The sequence below is a fragment of the Bos javanicus genome, chromosome 9 (genome assembly GCF_032452875.1).
Source record: "Bos javanicus breed banteng chromosome 9, ARS-OSU_banteng_1.0, whole genome shotgun sequence".
Lineage (NCBI taxonomy): Eukaryota > Metazoa > Chordata > Mammalia > Artiodactyla > Bovidae > Bos > Bos javanicus.
The window spans coordinates 67,767,323-67,792,491 of record NC_083876.1 but is presented as its reverse complement, the minus strand read 5'-3'; the positions used below and the strand labels follow the sequence as shown (position 1 = coordinate 67,792,491).

General features: G+C 38.0%; 1 protein-coding gene across 2 annotated transcripts in view; it reads left to right on the top strand.

The window, feature by feature from the left end:
* Window positions 1-25,169, top strand: part of ARHGAP18 (Rho GTPase activating protein 18) — a 132,487-nt gene that overhangs the window by 104,929 nt on the left and 2,389 nt on the right. For both annotated transcript variants that reach the window (XM_061427937.1, XM_061427936.1), the window contains exons 9-14: window positions 452-611; window positions 3,007-3,089; window positions 7,318-7,524; window positions 8,370-8,510; window positions 20,693-20,817; window positions 24,562-24,623. In XM_061427937.1, coding sequence (XP_061283921.1) covers window positions 452-611; window positions 3,007-3,089; window positions 7,318-7,524; window positions 8,370-8,510; window positions 20,693-20,817; window positions 24,562-24,623 — 778 coding nt within the window. The remainder of the gene's footprint in view (window positions 1-451; window positions 612-3,006; window positions 3,090-7,317; window positions 7,525-8,369; window positions 8,511-20,692; window positions 20,818-24,561; window positions 24,624-25,169) is intronic.

Genomic DNA, 25,169 nt, shown 5'->3' with positions numbered 1-25,169 from the left:
ATGTGTAAAGTCTTGGAATTCTAGACCTTATCTATCATTTTCATTGATGAATTACACTTGGGGTAGGAGAAGGAATATTTTTCTGAGTAATAGAGAAGTGTTGGCCTTTAGTAGTTTCAGGTGTCTTTTCAAAAAAGTATCATCTTGGGACTTCCCTGGTGGCCTGGTGGTTAAGAACCAGCCTTGCAGTGCAGAGGACGCAGGTTGGGGAACTAAGATCCCCCATGTCGTGGGCAGCTAAGCTTGCCAGCCACAGCTAGAGAGCCTCCACACCGCAACGAAAGACCCTATGCAACCAAATTAATAAATAAATATTAAAACAAATAATAAAAAGCCACAAAAGGGTAGAATCTCTTCTGAAGTGGGAAGTATATCAGTCTCAGCAAGGAAAAATAAATCAACTTACTGGTAGCTTTTTTTTTTTTCCCCCTTTCTCTCTTCTGCCTTTCAGAATCTTTGCCAAGAACTAGAAGCAAAGTTCTATGAAGGGACTTTTAATTGGGAAAGTGTCAAGCAGCATGATGCCGCCAGCCTGCTGAAGCTCTTTATCCGGGAGCTGCCCCAGCCACTGCTCAGTGTAGAATATCTCAAAGCTTTCCAGGCTGTCCAGAGTAAGTGCCACCCCTCTTTGAAGCAATCGTTGAGTCAGTGCCATCCATATTAATTGCTTTAATGACATTTTGCTTTGTGAAGAATATAACCAGATATATTTGGGTAGACACACTGACTCATTGATGTCAGTGAGTAAAAAAATACCACTCGTTTTCTTTTCCTTTATAAATATACATCTAGGAGTAAATAGATAACAGATCTATCTGTATCTCTTCAGGTGCGGATTAATTACGTGCCCTTTAAGCAATACAGTGTATGTATTTTATATTAAAAGCTGGAAACGTCACATTTATTTTTTAATAGAATGAATCACGTAAGCTCTCTGATACATTTTTCTTGCCAAGTGTTAAAAGCAACACTTACTGGAGAAGCTGTGGATTAACAGTTATCATAAAAGCACAAGGAGATGTGACAGAGTCTGTGATTATTTCCTGAAAAATTAGCTTCTGAAATTGTCATGCAGAAACATGGAGCAAATCATTTGACTGCTTCATTGGTCGGGGGGCAACAGATTTCTTATGTCTTTCCATTTTGTGGTCTTGGGCAGGCTCCAAATTAACGTCTTAAATAGTTCTCAATTCCTTTCCAGTGAACAGAGAGATCTGATGAGGTTCATGTACTGGCATAATTATCCCTTTTAGTCATAGAGACCATCAAAAAAGGGAAAATGCTGTCACCACATTCTAGTGACCAAGCCAGACTTTAAGTTCCAAATTGGGACACTTTTGAGAATGAAATAGAAGCACTGTTAATGATTATGCTGCACTGACTGCAGTGTCAACCAGAACTTTTCCAGGCTGTTCTTTTTTTTAATTGAAGTATATTGGCATATAATATTATAGTAGTTTCACATGTACAATATTTGTTATTTGCATGCATTGCAAAGTGATCATCATAATGTCTACTTAACATCTGTAACCATTCATAATTATAGAAAAATGTTTTCTTGTAATGAGAACTTTAAAGATCTACTCTTAGTAACTTTAAAGTATGTAATAGAGTAGTAGTAACTATAGTTGCCACGCATAGTCTGATGCATAGTCACTCCGTTGTGTCTTACTCTTTGCTACGCTATGGACTGTGGTCCACCAGACTCCTCTGTCCAAGGGATTCTCCAGGCAACAAGGAGTGGATTGCCATGCCCTCCTCCAGGGGCTCTTTCTGACCCAGGGAACAAACCCGTGTCTCCTGCGGCCCCTGCATCGGCCGGTGAATGCTTTTACCACTGAGCCACCTGGAAAGCCGTAGCTGCCATGCTTGCATTATTTCCCTGAGACTGACTTATTTTGTAATTGGAAGTTTGTACTTTTTGTCTGCCTTTAGCCATTTCCCCTCCTGACCCCGATACCTATGGTGGTTCACATTGTTCCACTAACCTGTTCTCTGTATATATGTGAGCTGTTTTTGTTTTAGATTCTATATATAAGTGAGATCATAAGATATTTGTCTTTCTCCATCTTATTTCACTTAGCATAATGCACTCAAGGTTCATCCATGTTGTTGAGAATGGCCAGATTTTTTTTTATGACTGAATATTATTCCATTATGTTCCAAGCTATTCTTAAAGCATGTCATATTGAGATGTTTCCCATGGCTTATCTCATTTAAGGATAGGGATATCATAAATGATATCATCATATCATTTATTCAGAATTTTTAGGGAAGTATTGAAATTGTCATTTAAAATATTTTTTTAATGGTTAAGTTGTGCTATTTTGCATATATAGTCCTTAGATATGGATTGAAGGACCAAATTTATCCCCGAGAAGTAAAAGCAAGAATGATTCCAGATATCCACGAGTATTACTTATTGGGGTGGGGGTACTGAAAATAGGAAATATCAATAATAATAATGTACCTCTTCAACTCTGTCATTGCTGATTGGTTTTCTTATTCTTTCCACAAATATTTATCGAGCACTTTTTGTGTTCCAGGCTTTGTTTTACATATTCCTGTTGGAATTGATAGGCTTTTAACTATGGACATCACATAATTTGTTCACTCACCATGAAAAGAAGCTTCACCGTTACAGGTGCACTCTGACACTGTATTATAAAAGGTCCAATCTCCTCTGCTTTTTAATTGGGGAATAATTATCATGCAGAAGTTAAAATTATTTCCAAAGCACTGTTGTGTGTCTGCAAACATAAGGCTGCCGTCATACGCTCACAGTTGGAAGTGAGCATTCCGAGAAAGAGAAAGCTCTACTTTAACAGCTGCTTCTCCTGATCTCCCCCACACACACTCTCAACAAGGCTTACTGCTCACTCATTGTGTCTCACATTTCACAGTGATGTTTATGCCAAATAACTTTTTTCTTGCAAAACAGACAAAGAAAGTAAAGAGAAGTATTTGGTAAAGGCAAGCATTCAGATGTATTTAATCTGTCTGCAGATCTTCCAACCAGAAAGCAACAACTACAGGCTTTGAACCTTCTTGTCATCCTCCTGCCTGATGCAAACAGAGACACACTCAAGGTCAGCTGGTTTCATTTACGCTAAATATCCCTCAGAACTACGAGTCATTTTTCATTATTTGTGGCAAAACAAAATAATGTTATTGTGGAAATGTTAGTAGTTGTCTATAAAGTGAAGACCTATTTTTAAGGAGAGATGATGAAAGTCGTTAACTCTTTATTAATTTATTACCCAGGTTAGTCATGTTAATAGTATCATTAGGTTTTTAAAATTTTTTTGGTCTTTTTTTCAACTGTAACATTTCTTCTACAGGTGATTGAGGTTCATTTGTTAATAAAAACATGAATGTATTTTTTTTTTCTATTATTCCTGTATTTTCCAGTTTTATTTAGTGAGCATGTACTAGTAAGGTAAAAATTGAATGTTTAAAAAGGAACTCCTAAAGTTCACCAAATATAGCCCATTGCTGCCTAAAGATGTTACATATGTTTGTAGTTCCAAGCAGTAGAGTTTGAAATAAGTCATAATGATGAACTTGAAATATTTGATTAGTCAAAAGATACACCAACTCAAGTTCTAGTCATTTCTCTAAGGGCTTACCCTGAGTTTCTGATCTATATCATCATTTCACAGTGATTTGGTCTGATAGTCATATGATTAAATACCATTTATTATGTATCATCAGAGGCTTTCATAATAATCAGTGGATTGTTCCACATTGATTAGTTTTCCTTAATGGCAAAAAATTTTAGAGTAGTTAAAAAAGGTTTAATTATAAACTCTTAGAAAAAAATTTTTTAATATAATTTAGAAAGCACATCTACCTTATGTTGTACTGTTACCTTAAAAAGTAACAGTTTTTTAATACAAATAAAAGTTTTTTTTATACAAGTAAGGGTGCAGCCCTTGCCCATTTACCCCCTATAGTTCCTTATATTTAAAATGAAAAAGAATCACGTCAAAAAATTTCCTGTCGAGAAAACAAAACCACCAGTTGGTAAACCTTGGAAATGTTTTTCTGTACCTCATTAAGACTCCTTGAACTGAAACCAGGTGAGCAAATTCCCTGCCCTTGGAATAAATGTCAATACTCAACTTTTCTGCCTGAAGCAGTTGATGAGGATTGCTGGAATAAAACGTTACATCGCCGCAAGAGAACTTCCAATGAGTTGTTCCCTTTACTAAGTCAGAAAATAATCTTTCGCTTCACTGATTAACTTTGTGAGTAGCTGAGAATAGGTTTTGTTTGGTTTTGGAGACAGAGGCCAGCTCCAGGAAGGGTTGTATTCAAGCATCATGTGACCAAGGCTGCTGTGTATGGGTGGGTAGACTGTGGCTAAAATGGGGACGTCGGGTCCAGGAAGAGGTGGGGACTGATTTTCAGTCTGTGCTCTGCTTGTCAGCCATGCCCTTGTCATAGTTCATCAACTACCCAGAAAGAGGAATTTAGTCCATCTTTTTTCTGATTCACATAAAGGTGCCTATCTGTGTGATGGCCGTGTGAACGGCCAGTATAAAATGGAAATAGAAAGACACATGAGGTACTTAAAATATGCCTACTTTCAAAAGAGTTCAACTAGCAGTGGAGGAAACACTTATTCCAATATGGTTACTATTGGGCAAGGTTGGCCCAGAACTCATTCTTGGATTTTGCCTTTAAACCCCAGGCACATTCTTTTAAGACAAAATCTGTTTAAGAATGTTTCTGTTTTTGTTTTTGTTTTTTTTCAATTTTAGTTTTACTTTTAGGACATAAAGTTACTGGAGTACAATTGTATAAGTAAGTGGGAAATACTTTCTTGGGGTAAAAAATTGGAAATTGCCAAACAGTTTTACTAATTTACTTAAGCTTTAGTAGTTTAATTAGCCAGATCTGATAAAGGTTTCAACAACATGTCTAATACCAGAAATGCTGAAACAAGTATAGCATGCATACAAAAGAATAAACCATTTAAATGTAGTTCTCTAAAAGAGAAGGGAAACTTCATCACAAGATGACTTCAGGAAGCTTAATGCAAACTTCCTCAATTTTTCCAATTTTGCCACTCTTTCTATTGCCATTTGGAGGGACAGGATCATATACATGACTTGTATAGCCAATTTGTACAGCACATCTAAGGGTTTGGAGGGACCATATTAAACCCTATATCCTAGTTTAAATCTAAGACAACAGATGTCTTTAGGGAACTTGTTGACCAGGATTTTTTTTTTAACCTTGGATTATGTGCATTTGGACTAGTGATCAAACCTACCTTTGATTTGGAGGAATAACAAAGACTAATGTTAACAGTGGGGAATCCATGTTAATGTTATTATTGACAAGCATTTATCTTTTTTGTAGTTTCAGCAAATTCATTGTATATATTTTGTTGCTTAATCTTGGCAGGCTAGGAAATTAGTATTCCCATTTTATGAATAAGAAGACTTTAAGGAACGGGATGTCAAAAGGTTTACCCTAAGATCACACAGAGCTGATTAGTAACTAACTATACTGAGACTCAAACTGAGTTTTCAGAGAGTGGGCCCAGTGACATTTATATAACACCAGACTGGTGATAGGTACTTTTTTTTTTCGGCCGTACTCTGCCACATGTGGGATCTTAGTTCTCTGACTAGGGATCGAACCTATACCCCCTGCATTGAAAGTGTGGAGTCTTAAACACTGGACTCAGGGAAGTCCTGGTGATAGATACTTTTAAGAAAAGGGAGCTCTTATAGATCAGATATAGTGACAATACATCCGAAGATGACGTTCTTTCAGCAAAGCCTAGGCTAACATTTTATTAATTTTATGTCTATACACATAACATTCTAATATCCTGATAGTAGTATTTTGATTAACTTTATGGCATTATGCACACTACCTTTAAGTGGTTTATTACCTAAACTCTGTAATTTATGCTTGTAAAGTAAGACACTGTTCCCTGAATAATTATTCTGGTCTCTGGAACAAAATTAAATATTTTTTCCAAACCGTACCAATTAATCTTTTGTCCTCATTTGAGACGGTATTGTTTCTACATAAGCTTATTCTTGGATTACAGTTTAACTTTCTGAGCACTGGATCAAAAATTAGATACATGAATCTCATTGTTAGATAGTAAGGCTATGACTTTAGTTTGTTTCAAACTTTGAGGGTCTATATAACAGCTAAACTGGATTCAAGATCAAGCTTTTAGAGCTTATAGGAATTTTTTTTCCCTAAAAATTTTGTGAGAGAAGAACAGTTTTTTGTTGTTGTTGTTTTTCCATTTTGGCATAGTTTATTTGGCCTTTTTTACGTAGGAATTTTAGGCTAAATATGAAAACATGCTTCTTTTAATAGTTAAGAGTTCAGAAACAAAGCCAATAGATAGGTAATTAAGTTACTTCGCCCCCATTTGCTCACTCTATGACATCGCGTAAATTACATCCATTCTCTTAGATTCTGTTTTCTCATCTGTATGATGGAAGTCGTTACAGCTTCGATTTCCAATCAGGATTAAGTGAAATGATGTCTACGAAGTTCTTAAAACAATGCCTTGCTCATAGATATCATTGACTATCTGTGCAGTTATTGTTGTTAATGGTTTAGACCAAAACTGATGTGCAGAAGAACTGGAAGCTTTCTGTCCTGGAGAAGGGTGGTCTAAGCTGACTGTGGTTGTTGTGTAGGAGGGGCTTGGAGGAGACTTAAGTATTGGCGATAGAGATGGGAAGTGGGTGGCATCAAACTGAGCATAAACTAGCTTGGTCTGGTGAAAAGCTTCTTTTCATTTTTTTTTTTTTTTTAATTCTCTTCTTTTTGTCTCTAGCTATTCCCCTTCCTCCCCATCAGAGTAGATTTCATGTCAGCCAGCTACTGAATCCCTTAAAACAAATGCAACTGAGATTGAATGAATCCTTTTAAGGTTTTTCTTTTCTTTTTTTAAAATTTTAATTCCTAAAGTACAGCACTTCCTGCAAAGTGAATATCTGTTTGATATTTTAACTATTTTTCAGTGCTCCATGGCTTGGTAGGCATGCAGTCTGATGCTTCTCCATTCCTCTCTCCACTGGCAGCTCACATGTGTGTCTCTTGCATCACTCCCCAGGGCCATAGTCCTTAGCAGACACACAGCTCCACCTCAGGGTGTGTTAACCAATGGAGCAGCTTTGAGGACAGGGCCCGCTGGATGTGGCCAGCTGACTGTGGTTATGTTCAACTTAGTTATTTTCTTTTAAGTAAATAAAAATCTCATGTGCTACAGTGCTTTAATCTCTTATCTTCATGTATGACACAGATCTCAAAGAGCCATTTGTGTTTCAGGCCCTGCTTGAATTTCTCCAAAGAGTCGTAGACAATAAAGAGAAAAATAAGATGACAGTCATGAATGTCGCAATGGTCATGGCCCCAAATCTCTTCATGTATCACACATTGGGTTTGAAGTCTGGTGAACAGCGAGAATTTGTAATGGCAGCCGGGATAGCTAATATCATGCACTTACTGATTAGGTATCAAAAACTCCTGTGGACAGTAAGTATATATTTTCAAGCTCTGTTAATGTGATAATATCTAGATCTTGAAGTCTTTATTATTTTTATATTGTTATAGTCTCTGCAAAAAAGTAACCAATATAGGTGATTTCAAATGCAGTTAAAAAAAACTAATGTTTTAAATCTCATTTCTTAAAATGCCAACATGATTTTATTGTTTCAATTTGGTAACTTCTAAAATATACTATTTTTGCTAATGGAATTTCTGAGGATTATTTTTTCCTGGATTATTGTTAGGCATCCATCAGCTCTTGGGGAGTTTTTCTTTCTCTTCTGACAGGAGAGGCTAGCTGGTTAGCTTTTAGAAGAGGTCTATAGGTTAAAGAGCCAAGGTTATAGATAGGGAAACCCTAAAGGGGCCAGCCATTGAGGTGGTGACCCCTAATGCCAGTTACCTCAGGCATTCCCTTCTCCATGGGTCTCCCCAACCCAGGGGCCAAACCCCGGTCTCCTGCACTGCAGGTAGATTCTTTACCATCTGAGCCAGCAGGGAAGCCCCCACACAAAGGGGCCAACTGTTGAGGTCAGTTACCTCAGGCAGTCTCCAGTCTTGGCATAGGAAATGGCCACTATGTCCTTGAACTTCACCGAGCCTCTCTTTGAACCTTACACAGTGGGTGGTAACTTGTTTCACCTGAAGCCTCTGAACGCGTGGTGAGTAATATGATCCATTTTTTCCCCACAGATTTAATGAATTGCATAGTCTTATCAAATAGATAAAACTTTTACTTCTCTCCAAATATAAGAAATAAAGATAATTATTTCAATAGTTGAAAATGTTGCTACTTCTTTTTCCTCCCCAAACTTGATTTCATTTCTTCATAGATTCCCAAGTTTATGGTCAACCAAGTGAGGAAGCAAAACACTGAAAATCAAAGAAAAGATAAAAAAGCCATGAAGAAATTGCTGAAGAAAATGGCTTATGATCGAGAAAAATATGAAAAGCAAGATAAGAGTGCAAATGATGTAAGAAACAATTTGAAGATATATGTATTTATGCAGATTGCAGTACTGTTTTTAATATCATGTATACATCAAAGAGTTTAAAATGTTTTATAGTATGACTTTCTACACACTTGCTAAGCTCTGGTACTGTTTATACGTTAAAGGTGTTAATAAGGGTAACTATGCTCATTAGTATTAATAATAAGTAGGGATAGTTGCACAGGTCTTGGTCGCTCAGCCTGTGAGTTTGTTGATAAAGAACAAAGGAAAATAACAAGAAAGGAATGTCTCATCACACACCCACCCTCACTCACCCACGTGTACACACACAGATGACATGGAGTAGCAGTTGTCCACCAGTTGTAATGTTTAGTGGCTAAAGAGTCTCTTGTGTGAACCACTGATCTTTTCTTCACTTTTCTTATCTGTAAAATGGGGAAAAATAACTAACCCTGAAAAACAAATAGGTAAGTATTAGTGTTGTGCCTAAAATCCTCCCTGGACTTCAGTGAGTCTTCAAAGGGTCTTAATGGGGTCATAAGAATTTGGAAAGAGTTACGTTGGAACACAGAAAATTAAAATATTTTTAAAAGGGGTATCTAAATATTAGTAATCATAAACTTCTGTAAGAATATCTTAAGAACCGGGCTAAAATAATGAAATGCACATGAAAACGCATTTAGAAGTGAGTTATGAAAGCTCTAACTTAAGAACATGAAAAGCAAGGGTTTCTATTGTTCTATTTATGGTGAAGACACCCTTCCACCACCAGCCCCACCATTGAGGTTCCTCAGTTACATGCTGACATCTTGTGGAATAATATGGAAATGCACTTACCAGCCTTTGTCTGATTTTCCTGCTTTGGCCTACTTAGGGATCCAGTAATCACACAAAAAAATGTTTTTTCTCCTTTATTGATTTATAGCTCTCATTCTTAAAAAATAGCATTTTATTGACATTAAACTTTTTTGGGTAAATTTGTAGTATCTTAAAAATGTAAAATTTAATAAATGGGAGTTGTACATAGTGTGGTATTTTTTGAGAAATGATACAGGTTAGAAAGGATTTTTAAGATATCATTCTTATTTAACTTAGAATGCTTTGTTACTTCTAAGGACATCATGAGTATGTGAATTTTTTTTTTTTGTGGTCTTGCTTATTCACATTAATTTAGGTGACTTTATACTCTTGTTTTACTAATATTTAATGAGACAGTTACAATGTCATACTCTGAGGAACAGTTTAAGAAAACTGTTGTGCTGTACCTTTTTAATAAGTCTTTTAGACAGAAATTAAAATGTTAATTTTTTGGAGATGAAATATTTAAATGATTTGGTCATTTATAGAAAAATAGCATTGGATTTCTTTTAGTGTGAAGTGTGAAAGTGTTAGTCACTCAGTCATGTCCAACTCTTTGAGATCCCATGGATTATAGCCTGCCAGGCTCCTCTGTCCATGGAATTCTCCAGGCAAGAATACTGAAGTGGGTAACCGTTCCTTCTCCAGGAGATCTTCCCAACCCAGGGATCGAACCTGGGTCTCCTGCATTGTAGGCGGATTCTTTTCTGGCTGAGCCACCAGGGAACACCTTTGGGTTAAATAGATAAGAGCTGGTCTGGGAATTGTGTCTGTACTAGTTAAAAGCTATATTGTCAGTTTAAGGCATGGGATTAAGCCTGGATTTAACTCTCAGTTAAATCATGCATTAGCTGTCACTTAATCTTTGAGTTTTGATTTTGATTTTCTCTTTTGAGATTCAGCAATTCTTCTGACAAAATACTAGTAAATGCCTCCTTGGTGCCAAGTCCCCACTCCCTGTTAGGTCTTCATGGGGAGATGGGGCTGGTGCTCTCCCACAGAAAGCAAGGATGCAGGAGGGTGGAGCTCAGAGATGCTAGAACTGTGTGATGGAGCCTGACCAGAGGACTCTGGGCCACAAGCAGGAAGTGGACATCAGAGAGGCAGAGTGGTCATCCATGGGTGATTGTGGCCCACAGTGGAGGTCATTTAGCTTTTCGTTTTGGTTGAAACAATTTCATCAATTGCCAGAATTTTTTTTTTCAAGCTACTATCATTTTATTAAGGAGAAAAAATATTGGGCAACAATTACAGAACAACAAAGTACAAGATAATGTCAAATACTGTGGTTATGTGGTGAGTCACCAATTAGTTTTCTACCTAAGTCCCATCAGTTGCCAGCATTTTAAAACATTTTAACCTTAAAGTCTGGACATCCATCTTAACTGGACATATTGGAAGTGGGAGTACCCTCACATTTCCTTGCCCTAGGGGGAATCTGTTTCCGGCAGAGTAGCAATTGCCTGGATCTGAGTAGCAGCTATTCACTTGGGTGGAACATGTGTGTGTTGGTCACTCAGTCATGTTCGACTCTTTAAAACCCCATGGACTGGAGCCTGCCAGGCTCCTCTGTCCATGGAATTCTCCGGGCAAGAATACTGGAGTGAGTAGCCATTCTCTTCTCCAGGGGATCTTCCCAACCCAGGGACCTAACCTGGGTCTTATGCATTGCAGGCAGATTCTTTACCATCTGAGACACCAGGAACACAGGCCATCTATGTTTCCATAAACTATCCCCCCTTGCCCACTCCAGATTTTTCATGTTGGTTTGTGTTTCTTGACTCTCCACCCAAATCATTTGAATGAAACTGCCTTAGATGTTTAATTTGTTAAACAGTTCTTGGATGTGTGCCTGTTATGTGCCAGACACTGTTCTAGGCACTTAAAATACATTCTATGAACAAAACAGATAAAGCTTGCTGCTCTTATACAGCTTAAATTTTAAAATTAAAATAAAATTAATACATTATATAGTATGTTAGTATGTGGTTGCTGCTGCTGCTAAGTCACTTCAGTTGTGTCCGACTCTGTGTGACTCCATAGACGGCAGCCCACCAGGCTCCCCCGTCCCTGGGATTCTCCAGGCAAAAATACTGGAGTGGGTTGCCATTTCCTTCTCCAACGCATGAAAGTGAAAAGTGAAAGCGAAGTCGCTCAGTCGTGTCTGACTCTTCGAGACCCCATGGACTGCAGCCTACCAGACTCCTCCGTCCATGGGATTTTCCAGGCAAGAGTACTGGAGTGGGGTGCCATTGCCTTCTCCGAGTATGTGGTTAAATGCACCTAAAATAATAATAAAAATAGTAGGGCAGAAAAAGAGGAATCGGGAGAGGGGAGTGTCTTGCAGTGTTAAGTTGGGTGGTCTGGGGATGATGTGCAGGAGGGCAGGGAACTAAGCTGGGTCTGTATTTTAGGCAGCACTTTCCAGGTGGAGGGAATAGATTGCACGAAAGCCTTAAGGCACTTGGGGACTGGCAAGAAGTGATTGTGATTGGAGTGGAGCCAGCAAGGAGGACAATGTGTGTAATGAAGTCAGTGGGACAGTGGGACCAGATTATTCAGGGCCTTGTAGGCCATTGTTAGGAATCTGGGTTTGCCCTGGGTGAAGCACGATCATTTCAGGCTTTTGAAGAAAGGCTTGAAAATCTAAATTTTAAAATGATCCCTTGGTCTGTTGTTTTGAAAACAGACTCTAGGAGAGTGAAGATAGAATAGGGAGACCTTCTAAGAGGTTCATGTCATAATCTGAGTGACAGACCAGGAGATTGAGGGGTGGTAAAATTCTGGATATTTTTTGAAGTTAGACCATTGGGATTTTTATTTAATTTTTTTTTTCTTTTTTTGGCCACACCACACATCATGCAGGACCTTAGTTCCTTAACCAAAGATCAAACCTATGTGCCTTGCCGTAGAAGCACAGAGTCCTAACCACTGACTGCCAGGGAGTCCTGCCATTGGGATCTCTTGATGCTGAAATGATGAGTTGTAAAAAAAAAAAAAAAAAAAGAAGCAAGTCCAGAATGATTCAGAAGTTTTTGGCCTAAGAAATTGAAGAATGGGATTGACACTTAGGGAAGATCACAATTTCAATTTAGGGTCTGTTGAGTAGAAGGTGCGTGTTGGATATCTAAGTGAGGATGACTGAAGGTGTTTGGAGGGAAAATTAAGTCATCCTGGCCAGTAAGGTGCATGGAGGGCAGGGACAGAAAGAAGGCGGAAATGGGGCTCCAGGGGGAGCCAGGCTTCTATTGTGTATATGGTGGGGAACTGCTGAAAGTTGTGACTACCCCCCCAGGAGGTAACATGATTGTATTTGCATTTTAGAGCAGTTGTTATGCTTGGCAGGTGAAGGATATTGTGAGAAAAGGTTAGGTAGGAGATGTCAGCTAAGTTCATTGTTAATTGGAGTGTATATAAATAAATTGGTCAAATCTCTCTGGAGAGCATGTGTCAAAATCCTCAAAATCATGCAAATAATTATGCTTAAGTTCATTGCCGTTTTCTTTGTATGGGTCAAAATTAGAAATAATCCAAAAGGAGACAGGTGGTCAGTTAAATATGTTATGACGTATCTATTTAATGAAATACCATGAAAGTGGAAAAGTGTGTATATGACATTGGAAGATATTTGTAATATGTTGAAGGAAGAAATTACAAATCAGTGAGTTGTTTATTGCTATATTTGTAAGGGATAATAATTATCCTTATTTTGAATGCTTATCAGAGGTCAGGTATGCTGCTAAACATGTTACCCACATTTTGTTTAGTATTCCTTGCAGTTTGCTGCTGCTGTTTAGTTGGAGTTTACTCTTAAAATAGTCTCGTTTTTTTTTTTGTTTTTTTTTTTTACAGATCAGGAAAGTGAGGCTTAGCAATCGTAAATAATTTACTTAAGGTTATCTAGATAGGAAGTTGTGGAGCTGGAATTTGAAACCAAGTCTATAGGACTTTAAATCCAGGTCTCTTTACTGTTAGCCTGTCTCACCCACAGAGCACAGAAAAATTCTGAGAAGGATATATATATATATGTATGTATGTATGTATATATGTATGTATCCCAAATCCTGGGCTTAGGTGTAGTAATAAAATGAACATGTTTTACTGCCATTATTACATATGTTTAATATATAGCTTTAAAAACAGGCTTGGGCTGAGCTAAGCCCCAGCTTTGGGAATGAAAAGAGTGTTGACTGTGAGCCTGTAAGACCCTTATCAGTGAGATGGTAAAACTGATTGGATGTGAGGAATGTAGAAGAAGAAGGAATCTAGAATGACTTGCTGATTTTACCTTGGGAGACTTTGTCATCAAGATAAAACATCCAACAAAAGGAAGAGACTTCGGGGTAGTCTGTTTTTGGCATTTGGGGTTGACATGCCTATGTAAAAGTTGTCTACATGGACCTGAAGCTCAGGGGGGTGGACAGAGCTGGAGGCATGCATTTGGGACCAACACAGAGACTGTACTTGAAGCCATAGAGTGATTCTTTTTACACAAGTGGGTACATGGGGTAAGAAATGAAAAAGAAAAAAATAAAAAGCAAAAATGCAAATATTTAAATAGTGGGCCATGGAAAAGGAACTGGTAGAAGAGGCCAGGAAGTAATAGGAAGGAACAGAAAGTTGAAGATTGTGTTGTAGCTGCCCTGGGGAGAAGAGTAGGGTAATGGAGTTTGGTCCTAGTACCAAATGCTACAGAGAGGTTGAGTAAAGTTGGATAAGAGATCCTCTGGATTTTGCATTTGAAAGGTTAGTTGTGACTTTTCCCCAATGAGAATTCATCAAGCTAATATTTTTTTTTAACGCCCTCTGAATGCTAACTGTATATAACAAGGTATTCCTGTTATTAAGACATGCTGGACTAGGTGGATTAATAGTTTAAACCAGAATGTAAGGGACACACTCAATCTATTTAACAAGCAATGTTTATAATGGCTGCAGCATAGTAATTGTTTGATACAAATGTGAATTTCCAAGTACTAATGAGACTTATCTATTAATTACAACAGGAGGAAACACTTGGTGAAAAATAACGTAATTATCAACCACTTGAAAAGAACCATTTTCTGATTACCTTCAACTTGAGTTAGGATTGATATCATACACACACACACAGAGACACGCACACGCACATATATATATAAACACGCTGCATCAAACACCAGAGGTCATATGTCTTGATATAGCCCTAGCTTTGCCATTAATGAGATGTTAATGGCAAATCACTTTCTCTCTCTCTGGGTCTCAATTTCTTCTATAAAATGAGAGTAAGAACAGCTTAATGGTGCTTAGCCAGAAGTATGCAGTAGGGGCCTCTGTAGGATTATTTTTTTTTTTAAGTAAATAGCAAAAAATAATGACTAGGCCACTTCCTGTACCCTGTGAATCAGAATCTCTCAGCACAGGGCATACACATGTGTCTTACATTAAAAACTGTCAGGGTAATTTTCCCCCATTTGGTGTACATGTGTTTGTGTGCATATAAATTTAATTTTATTATGGAATTTCTCTAACGTACACAAAAATAGAATAGTATGTGAACTTCCATAAACCTATTACCAACCATCAAACACATTTTTATATCTTGTTTCATCTTGTCTTCCACACCATTTTTCCTTTTAGTATTTTTAGGGAAATCATAGAGCTTTCATCATTTCACCTATAATTACCTCATTTTGCATCTCTGTTTAAAAAGGATCTTGGGCAGCTTTGATGAGCATTTGGTTATGAACTGCTGAATCACACAGGCTTCAAGTCCATTGTGGACTTAGATCTGTGTGATTTTTCTTCTATCAGTCCAGTATACCTCTAAAAGTAAAAGGAAACTGCATTTATGAGAGAGCATGAGCAGAGAGCAGGGCTCTGTGAGGTTCTGTGAAATAAGGCAAGCTGCTCATTCCATCTGCCATCATTATAGAGGAAACAAACATTTTCTTCCCTGAGGTTGAATTTCAGTGTTAACTCAGGATGATCTGCTGGTCACACCCTTAATTAACAGTTGAGGAACTTGAGCTTTAGAGAGTTTACATGACTTGCTAAAAGTTCCAAAATGATCTTGTGACATTTTTGGGGTTTTGGACATGAAAAAGAAATCTGGTACTCTCATCTTCTGCCATTTCAGAAGAATCCTGGAGTTGGCAGCAGTGTGGTGTAGACTCTGGGTCATTTGTGGCTGAGGTTGTGTGTCTAGTCACAACTCTGTTTAGAATCCCATCTGTGGTTTCTCGTAACAGCTCAGACCCAGAGCATTGTCACAGGTATTGTTTCAAGCATCTGCTTTGGGTCTAGAAATAGTGTCTGGCTCTACTTGGGGACACATATGGAAAATCAAATCACAATATCAAGCATAAAATCTTATTTCTTTCAGATGTTCTCTAATTTTTTATAGTGCCTAAAAAATACCATATTAAAAGTAAAAAATATCAGAATTTATTTCATTGTCAATTAAGTGCTTATTAATGATAAAACTTATTTCAGACCTTTAAAATTCTCTGTGTCTGGAGAAGGTGGATAAAAATTTAAGCATTTGGGTTACAAAAGCACAATTAAAATCAAACAGTTCAAGATAACAGAGAATGATTTTTGTATCTCCACCTCCAAACAAACTAAAGTGATGAACATGCCATTTTAGTTGAAGATACCCTGCTAAAATGTCCTTGTTAAATTTTCCAAAATACGTATTATATTTGGCTTTTTTTTTGAGAAAGCTGTATTTCCAGTTTGCCCCTTTGAAGACAGAGGTGTGGTTTTTTGTTTGTTTGTTTGTTTGTTTGTTTTGGGTGGGGGGTAGTATTAAAAGATGTCAGCTTTACATTTAAGTTATCTTTTAATTTAAAAAAGGAAATCAAAGTTTCTTCTAAGGGTCTGACATTAAATTTCTAATCTCTAGGGTATAAAAATATAAGCAACAGAGTATTTGTCTGCACCTTTTGAAAAAAATGATAAAATCATTGTTTATTTTATCAAATAGTAAGAAATAAGATCCTGTTTTTAAAAATATACTTGACTTCAATATGTAGAACATGTGAGGACCATATGAGATTATTTTCTCTATTTTAACAGTCTTTGCATACGTAAGAAATTAACTAGCATTTTGTAAGTTGTGAAATCCTTTGTGACTAATTTTTAATCACGTTAGTCAAATAATGCTCTTTCCCAGTCTTTTTGTACATTATAAAACTTCAGCTCACAAGCACACCAAAAGAATTCTAAGAAGTAAGAGACAGAGTCAGCTGCTGCTGCTGCTAAGTCGCTTGAGTCATGTCCAACTCTGTGCGACCCCAGAGACAGCAGCCCACCAGGCTCCCCTGTCCCTGGGATTCTTCAGGCAATAACACTGGAGTGGGTTGCCATTTCCTTCTCCAATGCAGGAAAGTGAAAAGTGAAAGTGAAGTCGCTCAGTCTTGTCGGACTCTTCGCGACCCAGTGGACTGCAGCCTACCAGGCTCCTCTGTCCATGGGATTCTCTAGGCAAGAGTACTGGAGTGGGTTGCCATTGCCTTCTCCAGTCAACAGGCATGTTGTGTCTATTCAAAGCTTGGCAGCTCAGTGTAATTAGTGTACTAACATCATTAGTATTTGACACACCATGATTTTGGAGCTTGATAGTAATTGTCATACACTATTTAAATGAAAACTTTGACATCGTTTACTGTTTGTCATCTTTAGTAAATACCATTTTTCTATCCTTGTCAAGATACCAGGGAAAACTTTCCAGAAACAACTTTCAAATGCTTCATCTTTAACTATGACATGTATCAGTTAAGCTAATTTTTCCTCCAACAGTAAAGAGCAGAATAGATTCAAATTGAGTGAGGCTCACAGTCTTTTTATTGTAGTGTAGTGAGAATTTGGATGAGATGTATTACCATGGAAATAAACACTCTTTGAGAATTCCCTCTCTCTTCCTCCCCATGAACACACACACATACACACACACACAGAGGGAAAGTGTAGGAAATGTTTAATTTCATAGCCGTAAGCAACCTAAACACAAGCTGCTCCCCATATACTGGCAAAAGCCAAAATACAGCAATTACCTGACTTTTCACATACACTTGAGAACTCTCGAGTGCCTTCAGATGCTGGTACCTGGGCCTCTTCCTTCTAAACTAACAATCAAAGAGAGTCTGGATGCCCACGAGAGGTGCGGTGCTGTCTATTGGGTACAACTCCTCACACCATCCTGATCTCACTGTTGTGTTTTGCAAGAAAGCTTGGCCATACTCTCCACAGTATGATCCCCGAACTCATTTGGGAAGTGTAGCCATGGTCCTATTATTAGGGGTCTTCAGCTGTTCATGAGATGCCTTGAGGGGAAAGTGACTGCATCCTCTGTTCTCTTTCCCTCCCTGTCTTTTCTCAGTAGCAAGGGGAATAGTAGTATCATATGGTAGATAGAGGCAACTTAACTTTTTTATTTTAGACAATATTCCTAAGACTATGTTTTGCTAGTAAGGAAAGTGCTCATTGCTATAGTTTTATTCTGGAGAAATTTTACTTTTATTAGCATATGATTTTGAGTGAGACTTTTTCTATACTATGTGCATGCAGGATCTTAATTTCCTGACATGGGATCAAACCCATGCTCCCTGAATTGAGAGCATAGAGTTTTAACCACTGGCCCCACAAGGGAAGTCCCTAGTGAAAAATATTTTTGAGTGACTCATTTAATCAATAAACATTGATAGATGACTACAGATGTGACTCAGATATGTGGCATGTAACTAGAATGCAAGTGTCATAAATTAGGATCTCCATTATAAAAGAGATTCAGTGGGAATTTCAATGGAAAGAGGAATTTCCTTTTGATTCTGTTAAGTCAGAAACCATCTATGGAGTGTTCCACGGGGTTTGAGGTACGTGAGCTTGGCCTTGAAAAATGGATGGATACCAGGGAATATTTCAGAAGGGGAGGAAAATGTACATAAATACAGGAAAGCGTGGGTATTTTCAGCAAATTTTGACTGTCATTTTTTTTATCCAAAGAATGGGATGTGCCACAAGGAATAGTGGGGAGAGGCAGGGAGCAGAGGAAGGTTGCTATATGCCTGAACTCTCTATAGCAGATTTATTATTTTTCTGGGTCATTTTGATTTTATAACTCATTTATTGTAGGACCTTCTATATTTAAAAACTTAATCATATCATCTTACTTCACTTTAAATGTCAGTATAGGTTTTCCTGCCCTTTTTGATAATCTAGGATTGTAGAAGATATAATTATGGAAATAATTTCTATGACTATGACTTTCACCAAAGAAACCCTCTTTGTCAGGATAGTTGGCACTATGACTTTAGCAGAATTTCCTAACTTTTAAATCAGGGTAAACTGGATGCTGATCTGCAAACCCGAACCTGCTATTTAAGACCCTCCTATAGTATGGTAATAATAGACTAACAGAAACCAAAATACCAATATTTTTTTCACTGGGTAGACAAGGTAGATTGGATTTTATGAACACAGACTCAGTACTGTTGCTATTACAATTATCACTCCAACATTCAAGTTATCAGGCCAAGCTTATTGTTTGTCACGTCCTATGAGGAAACAGCTGAGGCCAGGCCAGCAGGCAGAATCACCATAGCAGGATAGAAGCTAGAGATGAACCCCAAGGGAGCATAATCCTTGAGTTACAAGGTGCTTCATTGATTGAATAACTGCTTTGGAAAAGGATGACAACAGTAGCACATGAAATGCCCCAGTCATTGTAAGAACCTGCTCATTTTCCAAAATATTACAGATGAAAATTGTCTTAGAATCAAGGAAAACAGCAAATTAGCCTTGTAAGTTAGAGGTGAGGTGGAGGTCAGAGACTAGGCTAAACTACAAGCCTCAGAAGCTGGAAGTCAAGAAACCAAGGCAAGGGTCCAGGCTGGATGGGAGAAATTGAGCAGGAGTTGAGGGGTCAGAGCACAGGCTAGGATCAGGGATGCAGTGAGCACAGTATCCCCAGGGAGAGGACTCAGGCCAGGGTGCTAGGAATGCAGTCCATCCCCAGCTGGATGGCCAGTGGGCAGCCCCACGTGATTTGTCTTTGTGTGGCTTGGAGGGGCATGCCCCCTATAGGGCTTCACTGAGCGGTCAGATGAGGGCACAGGCTGTCTCTACAGGTGAAGTAGGTGTTTGGGATTCGTCTGGGGGAACAATACCATTGTTGTCATACACAGCCCTTTGCTCCTTTGATAGTCCTGTGCAGTATCACTTTTCTTTGCTTTTCCCATACTACATTTCAGATGTCACTGAGAAGCAATCTTATATCTTTTGAGGACACCTATTTTTTTTTATGCAACCTGATCTAAAAATGATCTTATTTTTGTTACATGTTGAAAAGCATCACATTAATTCCATGTATGGTATATTTATACTTTATTAAAAAAAATTCAACACCATATACATTAAAAAATGATGCTGTGAGCACAAAAATTATTATGCACCAAAGGACTTGTGTCTTATTTCTTTACTGGCTAAGTAAATAAATTTGCTAAACATCAGTAGTACAGTGCGGTACTCAGTAGATGCTTAGTACATTCTGGTTGAATTAAACAGGGTATTTGTAGTGTTTAAAGCGTTATGTTTAAACATAATTTGTGCATGCTGTCTGGTCTAAGGTCTGTTCAAGAGCATATGGTTATAAATAATAAGTTAGTATTTATTTTAGCAGAACCATTAGGACTTAATTAAGTCTAATATTTTGAATGCCATAGTTGATGTTTTGATATTATAATCCTCAAAATCTTTCTTTGATAGCCTCCCAAATACATAAAATGTTCTTAACATCTGTGGGCACAGGATTTAGAATGAGTCATCTCAGGTTCAAAGTGTGCAGTCCCAGTGTGTGCTTATCAACCGAGTGAGGTACTGACACAATACAAATGTATTGGAAAAGTATGCTTCATTTATTTTAATACTCTCAGGGACAAAATTTTTGTGAAGTTTTGTGAATGTGCAGGAAGATTTTTTTTTTTTTAATGCATACATTGCAATAGCCCGCAAAGTAACTTCATTCTGATTCAATTTCATAAATTGCTACATGAAGAAGCACCCTCCAGTAGATAATACTCAGAAATCAGCACTTAATATGGCAGTAATGGTTATTGCTGTCATTCTTTACATCTTTAAAAATAATTAAGCATTACTGCACAGGCATTATAAAGTTCCCCTATCACCATTAAGAGGATATTTGAGGTTTGATGTAATTTAGTAAATTACATTATACAGTAGTTAAGGTTTTTATGTAGTGAAGTAAAATGCATAGTAGTTAAGCACACTTACCGTATAATGCATTGTACAGAGTTACACGTTCCAGCTGCTGCCAGCTTTGTTCCAGTGTCATGATTGCTTTGCAGGCTGACGTTCCTCAGGGAGTGATTCGAGTACAAGCTCCCCATCTTTCGAAAGTTTCCATGGCAATACAGCTAACTGAAGAACTCAAAGCCAGTGATGTACTTGCCAGATTTCTCAGCCAAGAAAGGTAGAGGCCTGTTTTGTTTTAATTATTGCATGGTATCACTCACTTGCTCTCTCTCCCTCCCCGCTTTTTTTCTTTTTTTTCTAAACGATGGCTGGTGTGAAGGACTTAAAATGTTAGCAGAAGAGAAAAGGAGACTTAAAAATAATACTGTTGGAATGAGTCGAGTTCATTGCGTGTAGTTTGTGTTCAAGTTGAGCCTGTTGCAGGCAGGGGGTCTGAGCATTCCTTCGCTCTGTCTGCAGTGGACTTGGCACATGACACTACTCAGTAATCTTTCCAGAATATGGTGATTGGAGGTTAATTACTATGTGTAGTCTGTTAGGAAAATCACTAATTAGGATACAGTGGGATTAAAACAAAAGATACAACTTTTTCAATGAAATATAATGAATACAAAGAAACGCTTAAATTTTAAGACAGAAGGTATAAAGAATTCAGAGGGAACAGATGGCCAAAGGAGTTCTGAAGTCACAGGTCAAAGCACACCCTCCTCAGTAGAGATCACCACGTCTTCCCCTCTGTTATGGGGCTGATGAGGCAGGAGGAGTCTTTTGAAAGCCATTGGCATCCCTTTTAAGCTGGAGAATAATTGCTTTACAATGTTGTATTGGTTTCTACCATACAACAAACAATGTGAATCAGCCGTAAGTATACATATGTCCCCTCCCTCTTGAACCTCCCTCACACCTTCCCAATACACACTTTTTGAGACATGTTTGAGATATCTTTTCTTGAATTTTGGAGGTTCAAACAGGGTATGGATATTTCAGTGTTCAAATTCTTATTTTTAGCTAAAATTATATTTTAATGCTTTCCTTTCTCATTTCCACTTATTGAAATAAATAAATCTAACTTTTTTTTTTTAAAGTCAGAGACCTCAGAGGCATTAGCTGTTTAGCTTCTTTATACTGATTTCATCTCCGATAGAATTTAATCTCTTCATTCTTTCATTCAAGTTTTCTGTCAAAATTTCTCCAGTTTTAATACAGAACTGCATGTATTTAATGTGTCTCTGCTCTGTCTATGGCCCTCTGCTAGATGTTGAAAAGGGTATAAAAAATATGTTAAAGTGTCTTCCCTTGTGGTTTGTAAATTGGAAGAAGACATGAGCCTGTGTAGTTAACAGATGGTGATGAAATAAAAGAGAGGCTTATTGGTAATTCTGGGCTTAAACTTCCCTCTCAACCACACTCTGAGGGAAGTACTATCATTACCTCCATTTTACTGATAAGGAAACTTGAGACTTTCAAGGTCACTTGTCACCTGGGTGGTGGAGCTGAATTCTAAATCTGGGGTTTGTCCGCAAAGGAAGTCCTTTAACCCCTCTCTTTATTGACTCGGGAACCAAGAGATCATCATGGATCTGGGGACCACTGATGTAGAGTCTGGGAGTAGATGGACTTTGAGGGGATTAATTCCTGGACCAGTTGGAATTGGGGGGGGGGCGGGGGGAATTAGGTTCTGGGAGCAGTTGGAGTTTCTTGGATGTCTTTGCTCCCTAAATGGTCTCTCTGCCTCAAGGAAATCAATCCACTTCCTCTCTATTCCCTGAGCTGACCAAGTAGATGCCATTCTTCCCATCGGGAATGGCTTCCCATCCTCTCCCAAAGTGTGTACCTGAAGATCTGGCCAGACTTCAGATATAAGCAGCTCTTCCAGGCTAGACATAGTTTAATTTATGCAGTGTTTAGTTGCAGGACCCAGATGCTCAATTTAATCTGCAGTTGTGCTCCTCTGCTTGTAGGTAATACAAGGTGTGACTCTGAAGTTGTATGATACACTCCACTGTGACTTTTATAGTTAGGGTAGAGTAGGATAATGGTAGACATATTCTTATAAGAAAGTACCAGTTTTGTGACAATTGCCCTTTGTCTGTTTGGATTTACTGTTTGTGGTGCTTTTATTAAGCAAACATGTGCTACCCACTAAAGCAGAATCCTTTCTTCTACCACCTCTCCTCTCCCCTCCTGCTCCACCCAAAGAGAGGTCTAGCAAACTTCTTAGTCCATTTGCCTTTTCTCCTCCCAGTGCTCAGCCCTTTCTTTTATGCTTGGGGATGCTGGAACCAGATAATACGGATCCAAATACTAGATTTTCCTGTTATATGTTAGGCTAGTTTTTATCATCTCTGTAAGTCTCAGGCTCTTCATTGTAAAAGTGGACCCACGTTATAGCCGTGTGATAATTAAATAGGAAAATGACCAGGAAGTACATAGTATTATCTGTCTGGGCCATCTAATAAGTGATGTTTTCAATAAATACTTATATGTATCTTTTCTTCCGTGACTTTGCTCTCCTTCTTTGCCTTCCACTTGTACAGGGACAGTGGGAAACCCCACTTCCCTCCATCCTTTTCCTCCCCTGCTTTCTCTACTGAAGCCAAGAACACACAAATGACATAAAATAAATGTGCAATAAATTATACATTCATTCGCCAGTCTTTGGTAATAGCTGTTGCCTTTTCTTTAATTATGGATTTGTTGATTAGTGTTAAGTGAAAGGTAATGTATACCAGAAAATCTAGTTTAGGTTTCTTTAAAGTAAAATAAGAATATAAATATTGGAGAGGCAATCTGAGAACAATAACCTGACTAGATTTTTTTCCGTCTCCCAAAACATTCCATTTGGTTTTCGTAAAAATAATGGCTCTCATTATAGTTTATCAGGTTATATGCTGTATTAAAAATGAAAATGTAATTATTAAATTATTTAATTTCAAAAATAAGCATACCCCCGTTTGGAAGCAAAGTGAGTTGTCTCTTGGTCAGGATATGGCTCAACAGGGAGGATGGTAAGCGCGAGAACTCCCATAGCCCTGAGTGGTCAGGGTGCTGTGGACAGCAGAGTAGATGGAGCTGGGTAACTCGAGGGGCCACTGAATGGTTGATTAGGAGAGCTTCTGCTGTATCACATCTTTCTGCTGGTTTGGGTAAAAGTCAGCCCTGGTTTTCTCTTGTCAGTTCCGGGGAGTTTGTCCTCAGGTCCTCTGTCAGTGGTTCGCAAACCCTTCTGTGCATCAGAGTCTACCAGAGAGTACTTAAAAACCAGATTCTAGGGCTTGACCTAGGCATATTAAATCAGATTTTTGGCAAGTTTTCCAGATAATAGAGATGTTTGTAAAGCACTTTATTTTGCCACTGTTAAACCTAGTGTTCTGGAGACTTTACTCTTTGAAGAGAGTAAACCTGTAGATGCATTCTACTTGTAAAGTCATCGTAATGAGTGTTTGGTTCTATTTTGAGAGCATTTACCTCCCATATTGGGACAGTTAGCACAGGGAGGCTTATGAACTGCGCTATATTCTTTATATTCATCTTGTACACTATTAGAGTGATCAGCACAGCAAACCTGTGAGAAATACTATTGAATAAGTGCAATGTGCAAACATTTCTTCTTAGAGTTTCATGAGGACCTTTTTGGCCCCTATGCAAAATAGATGACCATATTAATAATTTTATGGACAGCTAAAATGTTACTTTTCTTTTTAACTTTACAAATTTAGGTACTGATTTATTATTTCACCTTTGGATGTACGATTCCATTTGTTTATTTTAATTTACAGGTGTGACATTTTTATTACTGTTCAACACATTTAACAGATGGGAAAATACAAACGTGTAGATAATTACAGTATGTCTAAGTTATGAATTTTCCATACAAGCTAGAATTCCCCAAGCACATTAAAGTGATTTACTTGCAAGCTGTCTGATGATGCAACTAATCAGTTTGTTTTGTCCCTGCCAGTGGAGTTGCCCAGACTCTCAAGAATGGGGAAGTTTTTTTGTATGAAATTGGAGGAAATATTGGTAAGCACATTTTTTTTTAATCTTTTATTCCATATGCTTATTTGACATTGCCAGTGGTGGTTTTTTATATCTTTGGGAGAGAAAAGGAAATTTGAAGTAAAATATAACACTCTGTAGACAGTTGATGAGTTCTATAGTTGATGAGATTTTTTTTTTTTTTTTAATGGTCTGGCCTTTCTGTTCTGGCTCTTTTAGAGCTCCTTCTATGTGGACCTTGAGCCACAGGCAAGTTCCCTAAAATAGAAATAACTTCTAAAATGGTTAATGAATTTTTTCAAAACCTCTTTCTTTTTTATATGCTGATAGGTAGTAGTAGTGAAAGTCACTCAGTCATGTCCAACTCTTGTGACCCCATGGACTGTAGCCCGCCACGTTCCTCTCTCCATGGAATTCTCCAGGCAAGAATACTGGAGTGGGTTGCCATTTCCTTCTCCAGGGGATCTTCCTGACCCAGGAATCGAACCCAAGTGTCCTGCATTGCAGGCAGATTCTTTACCAACTGAGCTATGAGGGAAGCCCTTTTATATGCTGAAAGCACATCTTAAT